Source organism: Choristoneura fumiferana, chromosome 20, assembly GCF_025370935.1.
Source record: "Choristoneura fumiferana chromosome 20, NRCan_CFum_1, whole genome shotgun sequence".
Lineage (NCBI taxonomy): Eukaryota > Metazoa > Arthropoda > Insecta > Lepidoptera > Tortricidae > Choristoneura > Choristoneura fumiferana.
Window position 1 is genome coordinate 10,359,185 of NC_133491.1, and position 21,352 is coordinate 10,380,536.

General features: G+C 36.3%; 2 protein-coding genes across 2 annotated transcripts; one reads left to right on the top strand and one right to left on the bottom strand.

The window, feature by feature from the left end:
- Positions 1-615: 615 nt before the first annotated feature.
- Positions 616-14,930, top strand: LOC141439121 (uncharacterized). The gene is made up of 4 exons (XM_074103261.1): positions 616-1,069; positions 2,871-2,994; positions 3,756-3,931; positions 13,564-14,930. Exons 1-4 carry the CDS (start codon positions 704-706, stop codon positions 13,660-13,662), a joined length of 765 nt encoding a protein of 254 aa, XP_073959362.1. The 5' UTR covers positions 616-703; the 3' UTR covers positions 13,663-14,930.
- Positions 14,931-16,135: 1,205 nt separating this feature from the next.
- On the bottom strand, positions 16,136-19,958 carry LOC141439021 (transcription initiation factor TFIID subunit 12-like; the record flags this gene model as incomplete). The annotated part of the gene is given in 3 exon segments (XM_074103131.1): positions 16,136-17,037; positions 18,474-18,666; positions 19,702-19,958. Coding segments are annotated over 3 exon segments (534 nt in total). The 3' UTR covers positions 16,136-16,909.
- Positions 19,959-21,352: the final 1,394 nt, after the last annotated feature.

Here is a 21,352-nt window from a genome sequence, read left to right on the forward strand (position 1 = left end):
CAGGAAAACATATGAGAATCTAATGGTATTTAAAGTAACACCGTTTAACCAGTATGAATATTTATATTTCGCTGAATGGCCAAATGAATTAAATTTAGAAAATAGCATAGCAACGGTAAATGAAAGAGTTTAGAAATAAATTATACCTTTTTATGAAGAAAATGTTCTATTCTTTACTTCTGTCATACATATCTTGGCGGTAAAGGGTGAAGTTTTTGAGAAAACTAACATTTTAGCAGAAAAAATCGATTAATTATAAAAAACGTTAGTATTTGGTATCATATTGCGCTGAAACTATAAGTAATATCGCTTTTAAATGTATGAAAGGTTTATAGTAAATTTATCAAGGATTTTTTCGTTCCTACACATTTTTTATGTATTGTGTACGGTTTTCTTTTAAAATGGAAAATACCGCGGTCCGGGACATATTCGAGGGCGCAGGGGTGAAGCTCACCCGGAGGAGGGGGAGAGTGGATAAAATTTAACTTTGCTCTATAACCTACATATCCTGATAGATAAAAGTCTTGCATTAATTTTGCCAAATTTTCAGCTATTTGTACTGAACTATTAGTCACGTCTGGGCCTCGTCTGCGGAACGGAACGCAACGGTATATAAAAAAAAAGTTAGTTAGTTGATCGTTGACACCTGAGACAGTCGTCGTCGTTTGTGCGCAAATAAACGAGTGAATTAAATTCAAACAAAATGCCGAAGAAATTAAAAGTTGTAGTGAAATCGTTGTACTCGCACGAGATCCGCAAGGACGTAAGCTTGGAGAATCTTAAGTCGCTCAAGCTTGAAGATGCGTGGCCATTTATCAGAGACGAAATTGAAATAGAAATCGGCAGCAGCCAGTTGGTCTGTATTCCGCATATTACGGAAGCAGACTTCTACAAATGCACGTCTCTGTTCGTTCCAAAGGAGAAAGAAACCAACGGCAAAATGTTCACGCCACTCGGCGAATTGGTTCAGAATATAAATAAGGCGAAATCTAATAGTGATTACGTGAAATGGTTGGAAGCGGGTGATTTTCAAGAAGCGGACTTCAAGTTTCCCCATGAGAGCGTTAAGGTGAGTCTTGGCCTTTGTATGCTAAAGTAAGAATACTTTTCAGGCTTTTCAGGACTTACTTGTGACCTTGACCTGTCCTTTAGATCGCAGTGTTGCCTTGGGTCGGCACACAAACCAAATGTCAGCACATTGAGTTGCGACGCATTTTCAAAGGTTGTATCCTGGAAAAAACTTTTTACTGGAATTACATAGGTATAAACTGAAACTTTATGGAATATGGAAAGTAAGAAGAAAGGAACAAATTATTTCACAACAGTTAAATATAATTGTTACATTACATTTTATGTGTCTGTTCAATAAATAAGTAATTTAATTAGTATCAAACTAAATCACATCTGTGTAGCATAAAAGGTTTCTAAAAGATTACAATGCAACTGTTGCGGTTACACATGGGCTATTATTTAAATTCATTGATACTCACTAATCCTTATGTTTATGATGTTGATTTAATTCAATTATATTTGCAATTCTGCATCTTATGAAACTTTTTGTCCAGAATATGAAATAAACATAATCAAAGCTGATACCAGCACACCTTTTTCTTATTATGGCTTTTACCTCTTTATAGTTAAAAAGATTCAACCCAGTGACAGTAGGGGAAATAGACAGAGTGAGAGAAGTAGGGTTCTATTTGGTACCTTTAGGTCATTCCTGGATTTGTCAATAGGCTGTATAGGCTGCAGCCTAGGGGCAGCAGATTTCAGAGGATGCTTACTCAATTTCAGAGGATAAAAGTCAAACAAATACATTGGGTAGCAGAAGTAAAGTGGCCTACACTCATAAATAATATAAATCCAACACTGCTTTAGGTACAGAACAGTTCAAAGCGTGGTTGTAGTAAAACTAGTATTACAAGTGTGTTTCGACTTATCTTGACTGGATACTTTTACTATCCCTACCACAGCCCACAGAATCTAAGTCTATGACCCCTGTTTTATATTCTTAATAAAAATGTGTCTGAACTATGGATATATAAATGGATTTATAGTTATTATTATTTTTTTAAATAAAAAAACAACAAAAACAAAGGTATTTATTCTCAAAAAACACATTTTAAATAGCATTTGAGTGATTTTTGCAATAAAAAAACTTTTATTTTTATTTGTTGCTTTTGTATTTAAGCAGCGAAATGTTGATTTGCTTTTCATCATGTCACTTGTATTTCGAAAATAACATCTTTCAATATTTCTATGGGAAGGACAGGATCTAATAACATACATGTCTTTATCAGCACATGATCAAGTATACCAACATAGGTGCTTCTAGTTACAGTAAATATTTACAAGACTGCTTTCTGAGAATTACCAGTATATCAGTTGTTGCACCTGAGTCATGGTTGAGTTTTACAGAAGCCTACATCTCTGTAAATGATGACACTCACTTTTGATGCCTGATTTACCTTGTCACAATATTTATGTGCAGCTGTGTATTTTTTGATGAAAATGAAACAATTTGCTTTGAATTCTGAGTAGATGATAGCAAACTGAACATTCTCCTATTTTCAAACCACCTTAACAGTTGCTAGTTACGCACACACGGACAGCACAGTTCACTTGTGGAACTTTGCCATGCATTAGAACATTTTAGTCAGCGTGCAGCACCAAAATTTATGAACTGTACAACTTAAGATCTTCAAAAAGTCAAAAACGAGTCTAATAAGGCTATAATAACGCACCTGTAATTCTACTTATGTTTCTTCCATCTGGCACTTCATTTTGTGACCTTCCCGCGTATTTCTCTCGTAACATTAAAAAAACAACTACTTGCCATGGACATATTAAAATGCAATATATCCTTACAGATCACATTGCAAGATGAGACTATCAAGAACAAGGTGCGCGTTATCATGGTCAACTTCAGTCGCACCAGCATCCCTAAGGACAGAAAGTTTGAGAACAACATCTATCTAGACGTGAATAACAAAGGTAATGTCCATTAGATTATTATATTTTATTAGATGAAGACCGTAATAAAATAACCTTTAATGAGCTCCCGATATTTCCAGATTTTAGGTATCATACATTGTCTTATATAATAATATGGTTAAAACCATCTGAAGGAAATATTTTTTGATTTGCATTTTGATGCCAATTGTAATTTTTTTTTACAGAAAATTATTTAGTACTATCAACTACCATGATCATAATATATTGTATGAGATATGAATCTCCTCCCATTCTTAATTTACCCATAGTTTTTTTACTGTTTTCAATTCTTGAAACAATTAGATGAGTTTGGCTGGGCTCCCATATTGAAACGTGAAATCAATTAATAAACCCATTAAGGCCAAAATTATCTAGCAAACACCTACTGTACTGGTAAACAAATATATCATGGGCAATTGGGCATGTAGCACAGTCACCGACCGATCTGTATGGGTTTGTAGGCTTAGGTGCGGTATTTGGAGCAATTGGCGTCGTGAAGTGTTTCCATCCGTATAATAATTATAATTTTTCATGGCTACGTTATTACTCCACGTTTACCACCACGTTCATACAATTTATTGAATAAACGCTTCTATGACTAGAAAAATATCTACAAAAGTACGCAAATTTAAAAATCATAGGCATGGTACACTAGAATCGCCCTAGAAATAAGTATCTGTTTTGATTGCAGACCCAAACCCTCCTTATTTCTGACCCTAGTTTCGGTCGTACTCTATCAATAACTACATATTCTCTTCCAGATCTGAAAGGCAAGAAATCAGTGTACATGATCACAAACGTGCTGATGGCGAAGACAATTGAATTCCGAGTGACGCGCGGCACGTCGTCCCGCATCTTCCATCTCGGCAACTGGTCGCCGCTCGTCTTCGGCCTCGAAGAGTTCCTGATTGGCGATGATGGAAAATTAACTAAGAAGGTAAGGGTTGTAAATAGACTAGGTACAGTACCAATAAATAATAGGTTTTTTTTTAAATCTTTTTTAATACATGTTTTTTGCTGACTTTTTTTTGTTGACTGTGCTTGCATTGTCGTCCAAACTACATTTCCGTACCAAATTTCAAGTCGATGCCATTAACCGCTGAGGAGTGTCCGTCCTAAAGATACAATCCTGGCTGAACCACCAGGATAACACTTCCAGATTATTGTACTGTCGCGCATTTTACATAAGTATGCCAAATTTCAAGTCAATCCAACTACCGACAACGGGACAGGTGAAACTAAACAAAAGCTTGTAATAACCAACAAAAAGTTGGAAAATCCCCGACTTTGTAACTTCAAAGTTCAATATCTTAAAACGGCTAAACCGATTTTGATGAAACATGTCTAAGAACCATCGCTAGAAATGACTGATGATGATTTCAAATAAAAAAAAACCGCATTCAAATCGGTTCACCCGTTTAAGAGCTGTATGGGAGCCCCCTTAATTATTTATTTTTAAAGTGAATGAATATGAAAATGAATATTCTGCGAATATTTCAAGCAACTACCCTTATCCTGCCCTTATCAAGCAGAAACGGCAAAAAAAAAACACGTTTGTTGTATGGGAGCCCCCCTTAAATATTTATTTTATTCTGTTTTAGTATTTGTTGTTATAGCGGCAACAGAAATACATCATCTGTGAAAACTTCAACTGTCTAACTATCACGGTTCATGAGATATAGCCTATTGACAGACAGACAGACGGACAGTGAAGTCTTAGTAATAGGGTCCCGTTTTTATCACCCTTTGGGCACAGAACTCTAAAAAGGTCTCAAATCAAGGGCACTTCACACACATTTTTCAGCTCCATTTCCCAAAAACTACACCCGAACCCGACCCGCGCGAAGCCGGGGCGCGTCAACGTAGAGTAAATGCATTTTTGGTTAGATTGATATTTTTAATTACGTAATATCTTTTGAATGGAATGTCCGATTTGAATAATTCAAAAAGTAATCTACAGTCATTGAAATTGTCTTGAATATGAAACTATTTAATTGGATAAGGATTAATACAAAGATATGAATAACGTGGTCTGATTTTAGTCTGTAAATATTTCTGTCAACTTTTCAAATGTTAAAAAAATAGTTATAGTGACATAACTACAATAGTTGGACATATGGTATCGCGAAGTTTTTTGTAGGTATTAATATATTCTTTAATATCGTAGAACATTTTTTTTTTCTATAATCAATAGTTTCTACAGCGCATACGATGAAAGATGTTTCATGGAAACTTTTTTTACACTTTGAGTTACATTATTGAAGTTTTAGTACGGAACCCTAATTTTTTCTGGTAATAAATATAGCCTATGGCATATCGAAAATACAAACTGAGACATGGATGCACAGAAAAACCAGAAAAAGAGACCAGCGCTGGGAATCGAACCCAGGTCCTCAGCAATCCGTGCTGCGTGCTATAACCCCTACACCACCGCTGGACAGGAATCTAGACACGAATTTTTCCTATGCATACATATCTCAGGTTGCTTATTTCTACTACGCTACTTATGCAGCAGCACTAGCAACATCTATGTTCCGCTCTCATCGAGAGACGTCACACTCTTTCGGAACCAACCGCTCACCTAGACAAGAGATGTCGCTAAGCCCTGCGTCTCTTTTTCTGGTTTTTCTGTGCATCCATGTCTCAGTTTGTATTTTCGATATGGTTTCACGGGATACCCGTAAAAGTAACAAATTTGGAGTTGAAATAAAAAATACAAAAAGACTCCAAAAAACCAATCATAAGCCTATGGCACTTTGGAATAATTTTGCATTCTAATGGTAAAAGAATTTTTAAAATTGGTCTAGTAGTTTTTGAGTAACAAAAACCAAAAATCCAAATCATTCCTCTATAATATTGGTATAGATAAGCATATATAACCACTATAGGCCAGCTTAAGCTTATTACATTACAAGTAATAGCTACCTTCTGTTATTGGTTCGCTATAATGCGATAATGTAATGCGTAGTTTTTATTAGATATGCAAGCAATTGGAATATTTGCAATTTTGCATTATCTTAATGGGTAACTTTTTTCTAATTTTGTCTTTTTATAAATAACTTCTAGAAGTGTTCGTTATTTAGGAAGCGTTTCAGAGTTTTTTTGGCTTCTTTTTTAACCCCTGACGCAAAAAGAGGGGTGTTATAAGTTTGACCGCTTTGTGCGTGTGTGTGCGTGCGTGCGAGCGTGCGTGCGTGCGTGCGTGCGTGCGTGCGTGTGTGTGTGTGTGTGTGTGTGTGTGTCTGTCTGTGTGTGTGTGTAGCACCGTAGCACCGTAGCGTAACGGGTGGACCTATTTGAATGCGGTTTTTTATTTGAAATCAGGTTTTCTAGTGATGTTTCCTAGACATGTTACATCAAAATCGGTTTGGCCGTTTTTGAGATATTGCACTTTGAAGTGACAAAGTCTGGGTTTTCCAACTTTTTGCTGGTTATCTTAATTTCCATTACTATCTCAGCAAATATACTCGGCGGCACAAAATTTACACACTCCATAAAAAATTACCTATTCATGCATAGTTGCCGGACTTCGGTCGACCGTCTGGCAACATCGCGCGACTCGTGTATCCAACGACGTCGGGTATTGCCAGATATGTCAGGCGAAATCAGCTGGCTTCGCTTGACATGTCGTGGGACATTTGTTCCCTAGTGTATCCCTGGCTTTATCTCTTGTGCAAATTTAAGATGCTATCGATGTTAAGGGGCTGTTTCACCATCCGTTGATTAGTGTTAACTGACGGTTAAATGTGATGCCGTCTCTATTTGTTTTGTTCGACTAGACGGAGACGGCATCACATTTAACCGCCAGTTAACACTAATCAATGGATGGTGAAACAGACCCTACCAGCTAGTAGTAAAACGCTTGAATATTAACCCAAGGGTATTAAAACGTGTGTTTAGCTGTATTTTAGTAGACCTTGGACCAACACGTCACGTCTGTGCTAATCGACGAGAACAAAACACGTCAATTGTGAATGAACGTATGGTTTATGAAATTTAAGCATAAACAAGTGTTTCAATGTAAACAGCTTATCTTAATATATGTGTCTAAACCGCGTGCTATAATAATATTTTCTTCATCCTCTGCGCATGTCAATATGCAAATAGTCGTAATTAAATGTTAATTGCATTAGAACACAGCTACGGGATTGTTCTAAGGTGACCACGATACAATTGTATAAGTACCTACCGACATAGTTTGTTTACAGCTGGGGTACCTACTTATAACAAAACAATACACACTTTTGATAACTCAGATTCAAAGACCATTAAATCTGCAATGGGTATGTGTGTTTTAAAATGCACGTACACGTAATTAATTACATTCTTGTCTTTACTGGGCGCTTTGCAATGAAGCATTTCGTCACTACTTTGAAAAAATCTCGTATCTAAAATCAATATGTCAACAAAATTGAACCTTGTTGTTGTTGTTGTTGTCTATAAAGTTCACTCAGAAAAATTATCTATTTTGAGCTACGACTTTTTTTTAAAGTAGTGACGATTTAAGATTAGGTTCTGTCTGGCGAGTCATGTTTGAGCTCACGCTATAAAGTAAATAATCTATTGTATCTAATTGTAAATATTTTTTATTTTATTTTAATCATGATCGCCGCCATCGAAATCGATGTGGAATATCCTACTAATATTATAAATGCGAAAGTGTATGTATGTTTGTCACTCCTTCACTCTTTAGACTGGACTGATTCGCTACTGCTGGTTACTTTTTATCCCGATATTCCCACGGGATCGGGATAAAATCTCAAAATCTCAACAGCAGGGATTAGAGTCATGAAGTTTGGCACGGTTGCTGTTATGCCAACTTCAAGAAGACCAATTCTTAGGAATTTAGTTATATCCCGGAATTCCAATTCAACTACCAGATCTAATGGTTTACGCGTAAAGTCGCGGGTAAAGTCTAGTATAATTATTTAAATTGTGGTTTTGTTTATTAACCTGCCCATGGCCCACGATGTAATGAGTTAATTGACGCAACAGAATGAATACTTAAATAGTTGGAGTCAAAATAACTGAAGAAGTTATTTGATAATAATCAATTTAACAAAAGATATATAATAGAAATATATAGTACTCAGAAGAGTACTAGCTTTTTAACAGATGTAATACTTAAGACCTAGAAGTAGGTAATTTCAAATCATTAGCTTTGTTATTTTGGAAATTAATTCAAATTATTAAAAATTCTTTATACATATATTCAACGAAAAGTTTGTGCTTTTATAAATTACACTCGGCCGTTATTTTTAGTGTTAATGTGTTCTATATAAAGTATGCGAGGACTCACGAGGATAAATAAATACGAGTTAAACAAAAAAAAATAAATCTCACCTGAGATAAAAATAAAACACCACGCGACGCGATGCGTAAGCAGTGTTCCCAAAAGATATTTGTACTGTAGGTACCAGATGACGAAACATTGTGTGTGACGCTACAAGTGGATTAATTGTGAAACAGGCGCCCCACTTTTCCGCGACTGGAAAACTACATTATGTGGTAGATTAGTACTTAACTTAACCCATATAATGCCCAGAACTATTTTTGGTCTCCGATTTCTTCTTTAGCACAAACGTCACAAATAAGCAATTTCTTTTGCAAAATCGCGTGTTAGTTGATACCTATTTTTCGGGACAAAAACGACCCACTGGGCATATATGGGTTAAATTATGTTTTGTTATCGACAGGAACTCGTGAAACCACTACTGACCTTCATTGTTTCGTTATTATATTGTAGTAACTTGTTGAAGATAACGAGTTAGTTACATACTCGTTTGATGTTTTCAAATGAAAAAAGAACATTAGTTTTGAAAGAATTTGTTAAGCTTGCAATAATAATTAAGAACTAATTTTGTAAGTCAAAATTCACCCGCGTTTAGTGCTCGGATTGCCGTACAGTATGGTACGGATACGTATGTCAGCAAAAAAGAAGTATTTTTTATCAAATAGTTATTTAATGGTCCTCTTAAAAAATCGGTTCTAACGTTACTTACCTATTTGTATTTGAAATAATCTACGTTCAATATTTCCAAATAGGATGATTGAAGGTCAGACAGAGTATTGAACTATGGACTCTCACAATAGAAACGTTTATTTGACTGCGGAATTATAACTTTGAATTATTATTATGGTAATATTTGAAACATATCTTGTGAAAATGTGACGTGAAAGCGGTGAAAAACTTGAAATGAGAGTGGAGCAGGGGAAATGATCCTAGTTCATTTTCACAGGTGTAGTCGACCGTCCAAGTCCTTTAACATCCTAAGATTCAATCAATGTCAGTTGTGCTATTTCAAACGTTAAATTAATAACAAGTCAACGCGATAACCAGTCTTATGGTTTTTACCCCACTGCCCGAAGAAGTGTTATTTTCTGATATTATGCCTAGTTGAAAATTTAATCCGAGCCGAGCGGTAGTTTTGTAGCTTTACTGACATATTTATGCCATTTTCGAGTGGTATTTTGAAAGATGTGATTCCAAGAATCGGCTTGTCAGAACTTATACTTTGTAATCCTAAGTTACGTATAAAATCTTGGCAGCATCGCTTTGGCATATCATCCTTATTCCGCGTCCGATTGATAATGATAAAATCATATTCTAGTATTTTATGTAGGTACGAGCACTTGTACCTAATAAACACACGCACTCACGCATGCACGTTTTGTCTATATGATGGTAGCCAAAAATATAATTGAAATTACCTATACTTACAAGTAACAGATATCCAAAACAAATTATCAAGCAAATTGACAAACCAAACAATTAACAAAGTAACAGTAGGCCTACTACGAAATTCGAAGTTCGTATCGTACCGTCCCTCTCGCTCTCGTATGAAATAATATTAGCGTCAGCGGGACGCTACGATACGAACTTCGATTTTGCTCGAGCAACAAAAAATGTTATTTCTTTATAAGTAGAAACTGCTTTGGCTTATGTATCAGCTAAGTTATATCCATGTTTAACTGTGTTAAATATGCTGTTTGTTTCCCAAATAAATAAATTCCCTATCACCACCTAAAAACTAGATAAGTAGGTATACGTATGATGTATACCATTAAATAAATAAATACATCCAAAAGCAATGTGAAAAACGTGTTTAACGGTCAACTGTTATTTCTTTTTTGTAAATCTTTTTCAGCCATTCTAAAGCTCTAGGTAGCTCAAGCTTTTTTAGGACAGTTCCAAATAGATTGCACAATTCATGTGAATCACTCAACGGAAGTGTCTGTCTGTATTTATTTAACGAATAAATGGTGTAATACTTGACACACACACGCAAACATAGATATTTAACACGTCGCCTGACTTGTTCTTAACAAAATACACGCACACAATTAAAATGATAAGAGAAGTCATATTATGAAAGTAGCACATTCTTTTAAACATATTTTTAATTATATATGCACATTTTCCATGTTGTTATGCATAGTCGACCTTGCGCATAGAAGAACCGTAAGTAATCGAATTAGTCATAGTCATGGTGGTTATCTCATTGCCGTAGATAAGTCAACCGCATTCTGTCTATACTTTTTATGTGAATGAAATCGGCCCTGAACGTGACCACAGGCTACTACCATAACATATGTTTTTAACATAAGTGTAACGTTTTTTCTTAGATGTCTTTTTAATTATTTAGTCTATTTTACATCCCTCTACTGAGCAAAGGCTTCACTTTTGTTCCACTCTCGCCTACTGGACGTGAGTTCTTGCCATCCCTTCCCGCGTTCCCTCGCCATGCTTGTACTCGTAACTCGTAAGCATCTAGGTCGTTCGGGATCGCTGCGGTCTGCCTCTATTTCGATATCCATCATTAACAATGTTTTAATAAGTCAAACCTAATTCACAATTCCCATGTGCTACTCCTAATTCACAATAAAACTAGAACTCAGTGCCCTTAGTGTAAGTTTTCGGTTACAGAAAACGTCTCGATCGCGTTCGCGTTAAAATCTCAATTTGCATGAAAACACGAACATCGCAAACGTTCCGCTAGAGGCGCTGTTCGTGTTTCCATATAAATATTGATTTTAACGCGAACGCGATCGAGACGTATTTTGTAACCGAAAACCTACACTAAGGGTACAGTACCATTTTAATTTTACGCCACTGTCAACGCGTGACATAAAATGTTTCCGTTTTTAACAGACTTCAAAAAAGGAGGAGGTTCTACGTTCCAATGTTTGTATTTTTTTTATGTATGTTCACCGATTACTCAGTCAATTTTGGACCGATTTTCAATTTTTTTTTGTTTGAAACAGTACTCTTCTGAGGTGGTCCGATTGTCACCAAGTCAAGATCTGATGATGGGATCCTAGGGAAATCGAGGGCAAACTTAAAGTTTTATAGGCACACCTATGGCGATTTTGGCATTTTTAGCAGTAAAACAAGCATTTTCATTCAGAAAGTATCATTTGGTAAACTGAATCTGATGAAGAAGACCGTAGATGGCCAATAGCTACGTAACGCTCGCGCGTCTATAAACAATCATGGTTAATATACCTAGTAAGCGACTAAGAAGAAGCTTTAAGTTAATGATTCTTTCGAACTGATCTGATGCTGAAGCCGGAAGGTAGGCAACGGAACTCTGTTATAAAACAACGTAACTAAGCCGTGTTTGGGATTAATGGAATCGTTGTGAGATGTACTTCATTCTACGTTTGGCAATATTCCAGAAATAAAATAGATATGCCGTTATATAATTTAGTATCTTCGCGCTAAGATCATTACGAATAAATAATTTGGACTTCAAAGAATTTTCTACCATAACATGTTTTATTGCCACTATTTGTAAAGTAGGTACTGGCGGCTGTTCAAATTCTTCACTAAGCACCTAAAGTAATACTATCGTTTGATGAATTGAATCGCTTTTAGTTTTTAATTTGTACTATTTCGTAAAGTCAGGAGCAAAAAGGAATTAATGTGCCTTAGGCAATATTCTTGTCTACAGGATTGTCAGATTCTATTGAATTGGAGTTTACTAGTGTTACTGCTTGATATGACTCTTAGACTCGGAGATACCTTTTGTATTTTATCTGAGATTTTAATGCATATACATGTTTGATTAATTCGAGTTAACACTTGACAGATGGGCGCGCCTTCAGTCAATTTTCAACTTTGACGTCATACAAATAAAGCCATTTTTAGTATAGGTACGGCTACCCACGTTTACAGATTATGTAAAAACTATTTTATTTGTACGACCTCAAAATTGAAAATTGACTGAAGGCACGGTCTGTCAAGTGTTAACTCGAAGTAATCGTACTGTAACAATAAGAATAAGGAACATTTATTTCATCACTATCATAATCAATAGAATGTAACAAATATTCCAATAACTAATTCTAATTCGATTATTGTTGAATATCTAACTCAAGATCAAGACCAATATCCTCGTTATCCTTGAAAATCATGCGTCCAGATAAGATAGCATTTTGTTTGTGCCGTGTATTTGTCTTGCGTTCAATCAATGGACAGATTTTATATAACTTTCGCGATATGTATTTCTATATATTAACAGTACCATTAATATACTGAGCGGCAAAAAATTTTGGGGTAATAAGTAATTTTGTATGACGAGTGGGCCAAATTTTGTGCCGCTGAGTATATTATCAGCAATTGGGTTGATAATGGTTAAAAAGATTTCCTTGGCTTCGAGGAACTTCAATGTGTTCAAGTACCTATTATTATCTCTTCAGGGACTTTACACAAAGCTGCACTGATAGCAAAAATGTCCCATAATCAGTCAATTGGAGTGTTTTCTTTTGATAACGTTTCAAATTATGTTTAATTCACTTGATGAACACGTTGTTCTGACATTAGAATCTATTTTAAACTAGCTGCCCGCCCCGTTTGCACCAATGAAGAAAATGAAACCAAATCGTGTCTCACTCATTCACTTTTTCATTATGGAGATTTTCAAACATTTTCTTTCATGCAAACCTTGTCCTGGCATTTACGAACAGCATAAAAGAATTAACCGATTTTAGATGCAGATGTTCTGAAGTGTCGCGCTTGCACATTCGAGATAGAGGTGTGTCCATCTGAGCATGCGCGAGTTGGCTTCTTGCCACACGTATTCGTCACATGACGCCACAGCACAGACGATAAGTCTTTAGATGACGTGACTATCTAGAACGTACAAAATGTAATATTTGAAACCCCTCAATCAATACAAGCACTTTCATTTGCAATGTCACGGTGCATTTTGAAAAACTTTTTAATTTAATTTTCCCCCTGAAAATGAAATCGATAATCAAATTTATAAATATATTTATGGAACGTGAATGAAATCGATAATCAAATTTATAAATATATTTATGGAACGTCACGTAGGTACATATGCATGCAGTGACACATGATTTTTCTTTATTAAGTTTTCCCTAGACTAGATTTTTTTTGCAGGTTCTCACGCGGTATTATAGTTTATATTATTTCGTTTTCTAGATTTTTTTACCGTACAAAACACACTAGACTCTAGCAACATCCTCCTCCGATGGACAGAGCCATATAAAAAAAAACCTAAGATTTCCATTGAAAACTAATATTGCAATTTTTTGTTATAGATTCCAGTGACGATCAAGTCCAAGGCTCTCCACTGGAAGAAGATGAATTCTTCTGACCATCTCTTCCTCGTCGGGAAAGACGAGGCCTGCAGCGCTTAAACGATGCCTAAGTAATGTTTTTCAGTAGAGAAACGCTTAGTTATTGAGCTGGTTATGGCAAACTGCCAGAAGATGGCGTTGTATCAACATTTAGCGTTATGCTAAACGTTTAAAACGCACGGGACGAGCTATTCGCCTTAAGTTACGTGGAATCACGTATTTTCACAAAAATGGCTATATTATCTTGAAGTCACATGTGCTTGTGACTTTCCGTTTGGATATCAGAGCCAGCATATTTTATTTCAACTGTATCACTAGAATGAGTTTTAGATCAAGCTTCTTATATTTTCAAAGATTTCGGTAGGCTATGATGTAACTGGGCAATAGATAATTGACATTAATTTTAGTGTATTTGTGTGCAGTTCATATTATGAACAGAATTATCAATAAAAAGTATACTTAAATATTGCCTGAATAATTAAATCACATTTCGAAATCTCTATCAATGTATTTCTGTGTTAGGATGTTAGTTAAATTATTCACGATCAGTTTCACAGGGTAAACTGAAGATCGATGCGGGTATTTTACAGTGATTATTAGATATTTCGACTTGTTGAATTTCGTGCCGCCCTAGTTGCTAACTACACGTATTTAAATTTAAGATAGGGTGTCTAATGGCCAAAAAATGCTAAATATTCAGATTTTTGAAGCAATTAAGAACTCATGATTATCTCTAAAATGGTAAAATTTTATGAAGGTAAGGTAACTTAAAAATAACCTAAATCTAATCCCTAATCAAATCATCCTTTACATTACATTATCCGCATCGGCTTTCAATTGACCCTGTAGTATGCTATAAATTTTAGTTGCTATGGTATTAGGAAATTTCCTGTTTTTAGTATTATCACGTGGCACAGCCATGACCTATTTTTGTGATAATTAATCACTAGGCTTAGATTAGATTTTATCTCGACTCAGATACAGTAGGTGTTTCTTGAACGTTGCGAAACTGTATGCAAAAATTTAGAGCGTAGCTAGACAACTTCAAAAAAAAAAACGTTCGACTTTAAAATACAATATCTATTTTTGACATTCCAAAATGCAAGTCTGGTACTTCGCACTCATAAAAATCGACAAAACATATATGCCTTGACATAGATTGTGTATCTATTATTATTTATTATAATCAATGTTAAATCTTTTTAATAAAATAGTGTGTCGTTGAGAACCCAGCACGTAGTTAAGTTACTTTAAGTATTGTAATGTGATGATTTTTAAGTTTGAAACTCAGAACCGTTGTCTGAAAATTACACGAACGTGTTAAAAATGTTGAGCAGCTCTTGTATATGAACATTATCGTCAGTAAATGTCAGACTTTTGTATAAAAACATCTCAATATCACTAATGATGTTCAGATGTTATTCGGATAAGGGGTGTAAGCCGGATAAGGGGGTGTGTTAGATCGTTTGGAGCGCCAGCGCCACAAGGTTCAGAAGGTTCAGAGTATAGTTGATTGTGTTTCCTCCAGTAGGTACCAGTTTTATTGCGATAATTTGGTCACCACCTTATTTGTGATATTTTTAGATACACTTACAGTTAAGATGATTTGTTTTATTGACCGTCTATTCAGTCTAGACGGAAGATAAGACGAAATTAAACATTAAACTTTTTTTTATGTACTTAAAGATATTTATTGTGATTATAATTAAGTTGGTGTTTTATTTTACAATTTATTTGCATTGTGATAACAGGATAGATTGAGTGCACCGATCATTTTCATTTATCAAACTCCATTTAAATTCAAATGTATTGTAAAACAAATGTAAAGTAACAAAAATCATTATAATTTAATGAAATAAATTGTGTGTTAATACATGGTTACGTGTTTATTTATTTTTTGACGGCAACCTTTTTAACCCCCGACGCAAAATGAGGAGTGTTATGAGTTTGACCGCTATGTGTGTCCGTCTGTCTGTGGCACCGTAGCTCTTAAACGGGTGGACCGATTTGAATGCGGTTTTTTTTGGAAATCAGGTTTTCTAGCGATGGTTCTTAGAAATGTTTCATCAAAAGCCGTTTTTTAAATATTGAACCTTGAAGTGATAGTCGGGGGTTTTCCAACTTTTTCATGGTTAGGTTATTGATCGGTCCCAAAACAATGAGTAGGAAACAGACATTGCCTCTATACTGGATTTTTGTATTCGCATTAATTATTATTAAATGTTTACTCTTTTTTTTCTATGGCCTTACCTATCACAACCTGTAATTTAAACGACTAATTCTTGTATACGGCATGAAAAGAATATCTTCCGGAAAATTTATTTCGGACACAACAGAATATTAACTGCTGTCAGACCGGTCCAACTTGTACGCCACCTCTTGAAGAGTAGGTTAATAACATTTAGTAATCGCTACTCGTCAAAAGATGGCGCTGCTCTGCAGTGTCATACATTGTGATAGGAACCAACTTGAATGACACCAAGCAGCTAACAAAAATGTGATGATAAAACCAAGATCCTCTCATTAAAACACGTTTTACTTTTAAAATACTTTTATTCAGAACAGCCACCGGCCACCATATACTACACCTAAACTTAATAATTACAAATTGTTCCAGATACTCAGTGTCCTGCTTGCAACCTTGTATCATGGTCATATCATATCAGTGAGCATAATTAGTGAGCAGCAGCAGCAGCAGCAATATTTGGGAAAAGCCAGGGGCTGACTTTCACGATGGACCACAACCCACTGTGTAGAAGTCATAGTAGTATCTAACATCGCATTGCTTGCTTGGGAAGAGACGCTCATACGCTCACTTTCATAGGCTCAATTGCCATGTTGTAAATACCTAGCCTATTTTTACAAATAATTAAGGCCCAGCAGCGGCGTCTTTAGCCCATGTAGCGCCCTTGTGCAATTATTAGTTTAGCGCCATCTAGGAAGCGCGCGGTCAAAATGGAATAGGTACAAAGTGCCGCGGCCGGCGCCCCTAACACCGCTGCGCCCGTGTGCAACGCACACCCTGCACTATACTATAGGTAAAGACGCCTCTGAGGCTCAGCTTCAAAAATTACGCACATCTGCCGCTGGGAACATTTCATGATGAGGGTCCGGAGTGAAATGGTTTGATGGTTTTTTGTCACAATCGAGTTAGACTAAAATCAATCAGTCACGCATATTGCCATGCGGTTATATTTGCGGCAGACAGAATAAAGATATATCTCACTAAAATACAAAACACTTCGTACAGGTCCATGGGTTGCTCAGTCTTATTACTATCCTGTACACTGTCCAGCTGTTAAGCACACTAATATTTCTTGATTGTCTTCCGTATGAGAGCCATGCGTTGCTTGTGAGCCTCAGTGACAGCTGCGCGTTTGTACGGACGCAGCTCGTCGTTGCCGAAACCAGGGATCCACATGTTCCATTGTCGCTCTAAAGAAATACATGAAACACAAATTAAACTTGATATAATTGTTTCAGCTGATATGTCGCGGAAATCCATATCTACGCCGTTTTAAATTGCTGCTCTGCTTAGGTAATGCAACAAGTTTGTACTTAATTTATTTTGAAAAGATAAAAAGTTCGGAGAACTTCACAGACACTAATGAATTTCTTCACAGGTAGAGCAGGTTTCCTCACAATGTCTTCCTTGCCTATAAAGTTCATGGTAAAATTCAAATGTAAACTAATAACGCACATACATGTATTCCAAAAAATTCAGAGGTGCAGGCCTAAGCTTGATAGACCCGGAGATGGTGACACAAAATATTAGATCATTTGTACCAGTATGGCGGTTCTTCAGGGGTCTAATTACGGAATGACGAAAAAGAAAATTAATCGCGTGGGCGTTTATCGAACGTGTCGGATAAATAACGAGTGTCGAACGATTTATACCACAAAAAAAACCGGCCAAGAGCGTGTCGGACACGCCCGAAATAGGGTTCCGTAGCCATTACGAAAAAATTAAGTAATATTTGGTTTATGGTTTTAAAAGACCTATCCAACGATGCCCCACACTATAGGGTTGGATGAGAAAAAAAAAAATCCCACTTTACGTCTATGGGAGGTACCCTAAAAAAAATTTTTTTTTAATTTTTAATTGTACTATTTTGTCGGCATAGTTTACATATATATCCGTGCAAAATAACAGCTTCCTAGCATTGATAGTCCCTGAGCAAAGCCGCGGACGGACGGACGGACAGACAGACAGACATGGCGAAACTATAAGGGTTCCGTTTTTGCCAGTTTGGCTCCAGAACCCTAATGATTGTATTTTCCGATAGTCGTTAAAAAAAGATGTAGGCGGTAGCGTAATGCCATACTTCTCCGGTTTGGCTTACAGCCCGCCATACCGACGCGAATACATTAATTAAAAAAAAACAATTCAACCATCAGGAGACCCACTTGCTTGTTTGCCATCTAGTTGAATAAAAAAAAAAACCATTTGTTCCAGGCTAATTTTTGTACAGCTAATCATCGTCGAGTAGCCATTCACGAAATACACCATGCCATACTTTTCTGGCGATTCCAAATGGCCGCCATACCGCCGCAAAGGAGTAATTTTTTTTAACAGTTCAGTGTATGATCATTAATAGAAGTCTGATAATGCCATACCTGTGGGAGGTGGCGAATTTTTTCAAAATTATAAGATTTGGTGTATGGCGCCACTTTTTCAAACATTGGTCATTATAGCCAGTGTTATTTTGGTATATAAGATAGTGCTGGGACTTTTTTCTAGGTTGTTACATCCAATATAATTATAACTGGTTTCATAATAAACAGTTTTGACTCTATTTTAGACATAGACAAACTTTATATGTTATCAAAAAGTACAGTGACTCTTAATATACATTTTCAATTCATCTCACCTAAATGCAACTGAACATCACGTAACTCCACACTGGGAGCATGCCGGTGTTTGGCAAGAGCACATGCAGCATTGAGGGACGTGTCAATAAAGTCATCAGCCAGTTGTAGCAGCATCTCCTCTACTTCCTCGTCCAACTGGACTGTGGGGTCCACTTCTCTCACAAGCTCTTGAAGTCTTGGTCTGCTGAGGAGCTGTGGGGAGTAAATGTTTAAGTTAGCATCTTATATCCAAAGTAATATTATAATACTCTAACACTTGCATCCTTATTTAGCTTTGATTCTAGACCAGGGTTTCATAAAGTGGGGTCCATGGACCCCTTAGGAGATTGTACCATGTGTATCAGGGGTCCACAGTAGGTCAGTCTGTAAAAATTAGATAGTGGTTTGGCCGGATACTGGATACCAGATATTCAGCCTAGTTTTACGTACAATTAAATTAAGCTAATTCAAACATGCGCATGACACTCTGTGCAGGTTGCAACTTGTAGTATAATTAATTAGCATAGGGGCTGTTTCACCACCCATTGATTAATTTTAACTGACTGATAAATATGATGTTTCTGTTTGTCTTGCATGAATAGACGCGAGACAGTATCATATTTATCCATCAGTTAAAATTAATCAATGGGTGGTGAAACAGCCCCTTAGAATAATAAACTAATGTCAATAATTGATACATTCATAAATAAATACCAGTTTTTAATCATAACTATAAGTTTTTTATCATCGGGTATCTGGCCGGATAGTACGCAACTATCCGGTATTCGGCTGAATAGTAAAATAGTGGCCGGATAGGCCAGATACCAGACACTGGCCAGATATCCGTTGCATCTCTAGTAAAAATATATATTAGCAGGGGCCACTACTACAAAAAGTTTAAGAAATCCAGTCCCGAGACACTTGTCACACTGCTTCTGATTTATTAACACAAACATAACATACATATACACACCGTTATTTAGGATTATTGTGTCACTAACAATGCTATGGACAATAAGGATTTTCTATTATGGTCTCAAATAAATCATTTTTTTTTTCTACATCCTAATGTTACACGTTCCTCTACCTCTTCACTCAATTGTAACAACCACACAAAATCACAAAATGATAAGTGGGCCCTGGACCCTTGCCCATTGGAAATGAATGGTCTGCTCATTGACTTTACGGCCTCGCAACTCGCAAGTTACGTTTTTTTTTCGATTTTGGAAAAATGTATCAGAACCATACCTGAGTAGTTTGGTCGCCACCTCCGCTTTGGCTTACTTTCGCTCCCACCTGTGCTTGCGTGCCCATTGGGCTGTGCTGCGAAGGAGAGCTCTGTATCGAACTAGACTGCAGCTGTGGACTCTGCAGCGGGTTATTTGCATATTGAATGGCCCCTGAAGGATTCATGGCACCAATAGTGGGCATATTCGATCCTTGGTTCATATTGTTGGACATACAAATAATATGCCTGAACTAAACGAAGAAATGTTTCGCGATATGACTGAAATGTTAACGAGGTTGCTTAACAAATGGAAAATTAATTGTTTTTATTTTTAGTAACAAAAAAACACGACACCAATTTCCAAACGATTTACGTTGTTTTGTTTGACACTTTAACAGCTTGACTTGACAGAACAAGTGACCAGTGCTGCCACTGCAAACCCAATTTGTCCCAAGTCGCTTGGCTAATGGTAAAAGTAGCTTTTTATTTCCAGTAGATAAAAAAACCGTAACCCACTATCTGAAACTCTTTCCAATAAACCATGCAGTAAAGAATTCCAAAAACCGTTTAACAAATCGTTCGAATATTTTTTTGCACTTTTTTTTTTCATTACTAGCCAAGTTAGAAATACTTACTTTCTAGCCTTAAATTACTAAGTTGGCAACACTGCAAGTGATTTTTTATTATTTATCTCCATAGATAAGCAAAAGGAACTAAGCCTATACAATACAAGTCGCAAATGTAATCTAATGTTAATAAATGTTCTATCTACATTGATGCTCTGATAGTATTTTCGTCAATGTTTTTTTTTTGAGATCCATAAATACTTACAAATAAAAAAAACCCCCAGATCAGCGGTTAATAGTTATTGTTGTGTGCAGGTGGTGGGACCTTGTGCAAGGTCCGCCCGGATTGCTACCACCGTCTTGCTCGCTAATCCTGCCGTGAAGCAGCAGTGCTTGCACTGTTGTGTTTCGGCGTGGAGAGTAAGACAGCCGGTGAAATTACTGGCACTTGAGGTATTCCATCTTCGGCCTCTAGGTTGGCAACGCATCTGCAGTACTGGTATTGCTGATGTTTATGGGCGGTGGTGATCTCTTACCATCAGAAGACCCACTTGCTGTTTGCCATCCAGTCGAATAAAAAAAAAGTAAAAGGCCAACTTATCCTGAAGGGATCTCTGCCAGTCAACCTGTCTAAGTTCCAGTCAATAGTTAATAGACATTATCGACAGATTTACATAACGCTAAGCGATTGAAACGTTTCAGGGTGTCATCCAATGGATTACGACGACCACATTTGGTAATTAATTATTCGTTTGTGTTTCGACTATTTTCTAGTTAGAAAACGTGCAACAAACAACATCCAAACAACAAATTGGGATTAATCATGTTACTATCAGGTAATTAATAGTATGTGGCATAGGTTTCATCATTTGTTGATTGTAGAAATTTGGACAATCATTTAAAAATAACTAAGTTTAAGTAAATAATTTATTTGAATCAGTCAATATCGTCATCCATCAGAGATGAAGTATCTGAGAAGTTTCGAAATCATTTTGAATAAACTTGTCGGGGGTTATTTTATTTTTTGACATTCAGTGTAAAATTCTTTAACGGCATTCTGAATGTGTCCCAGTTGTGGATCTTGAGACGCCTGTAAACAATATAA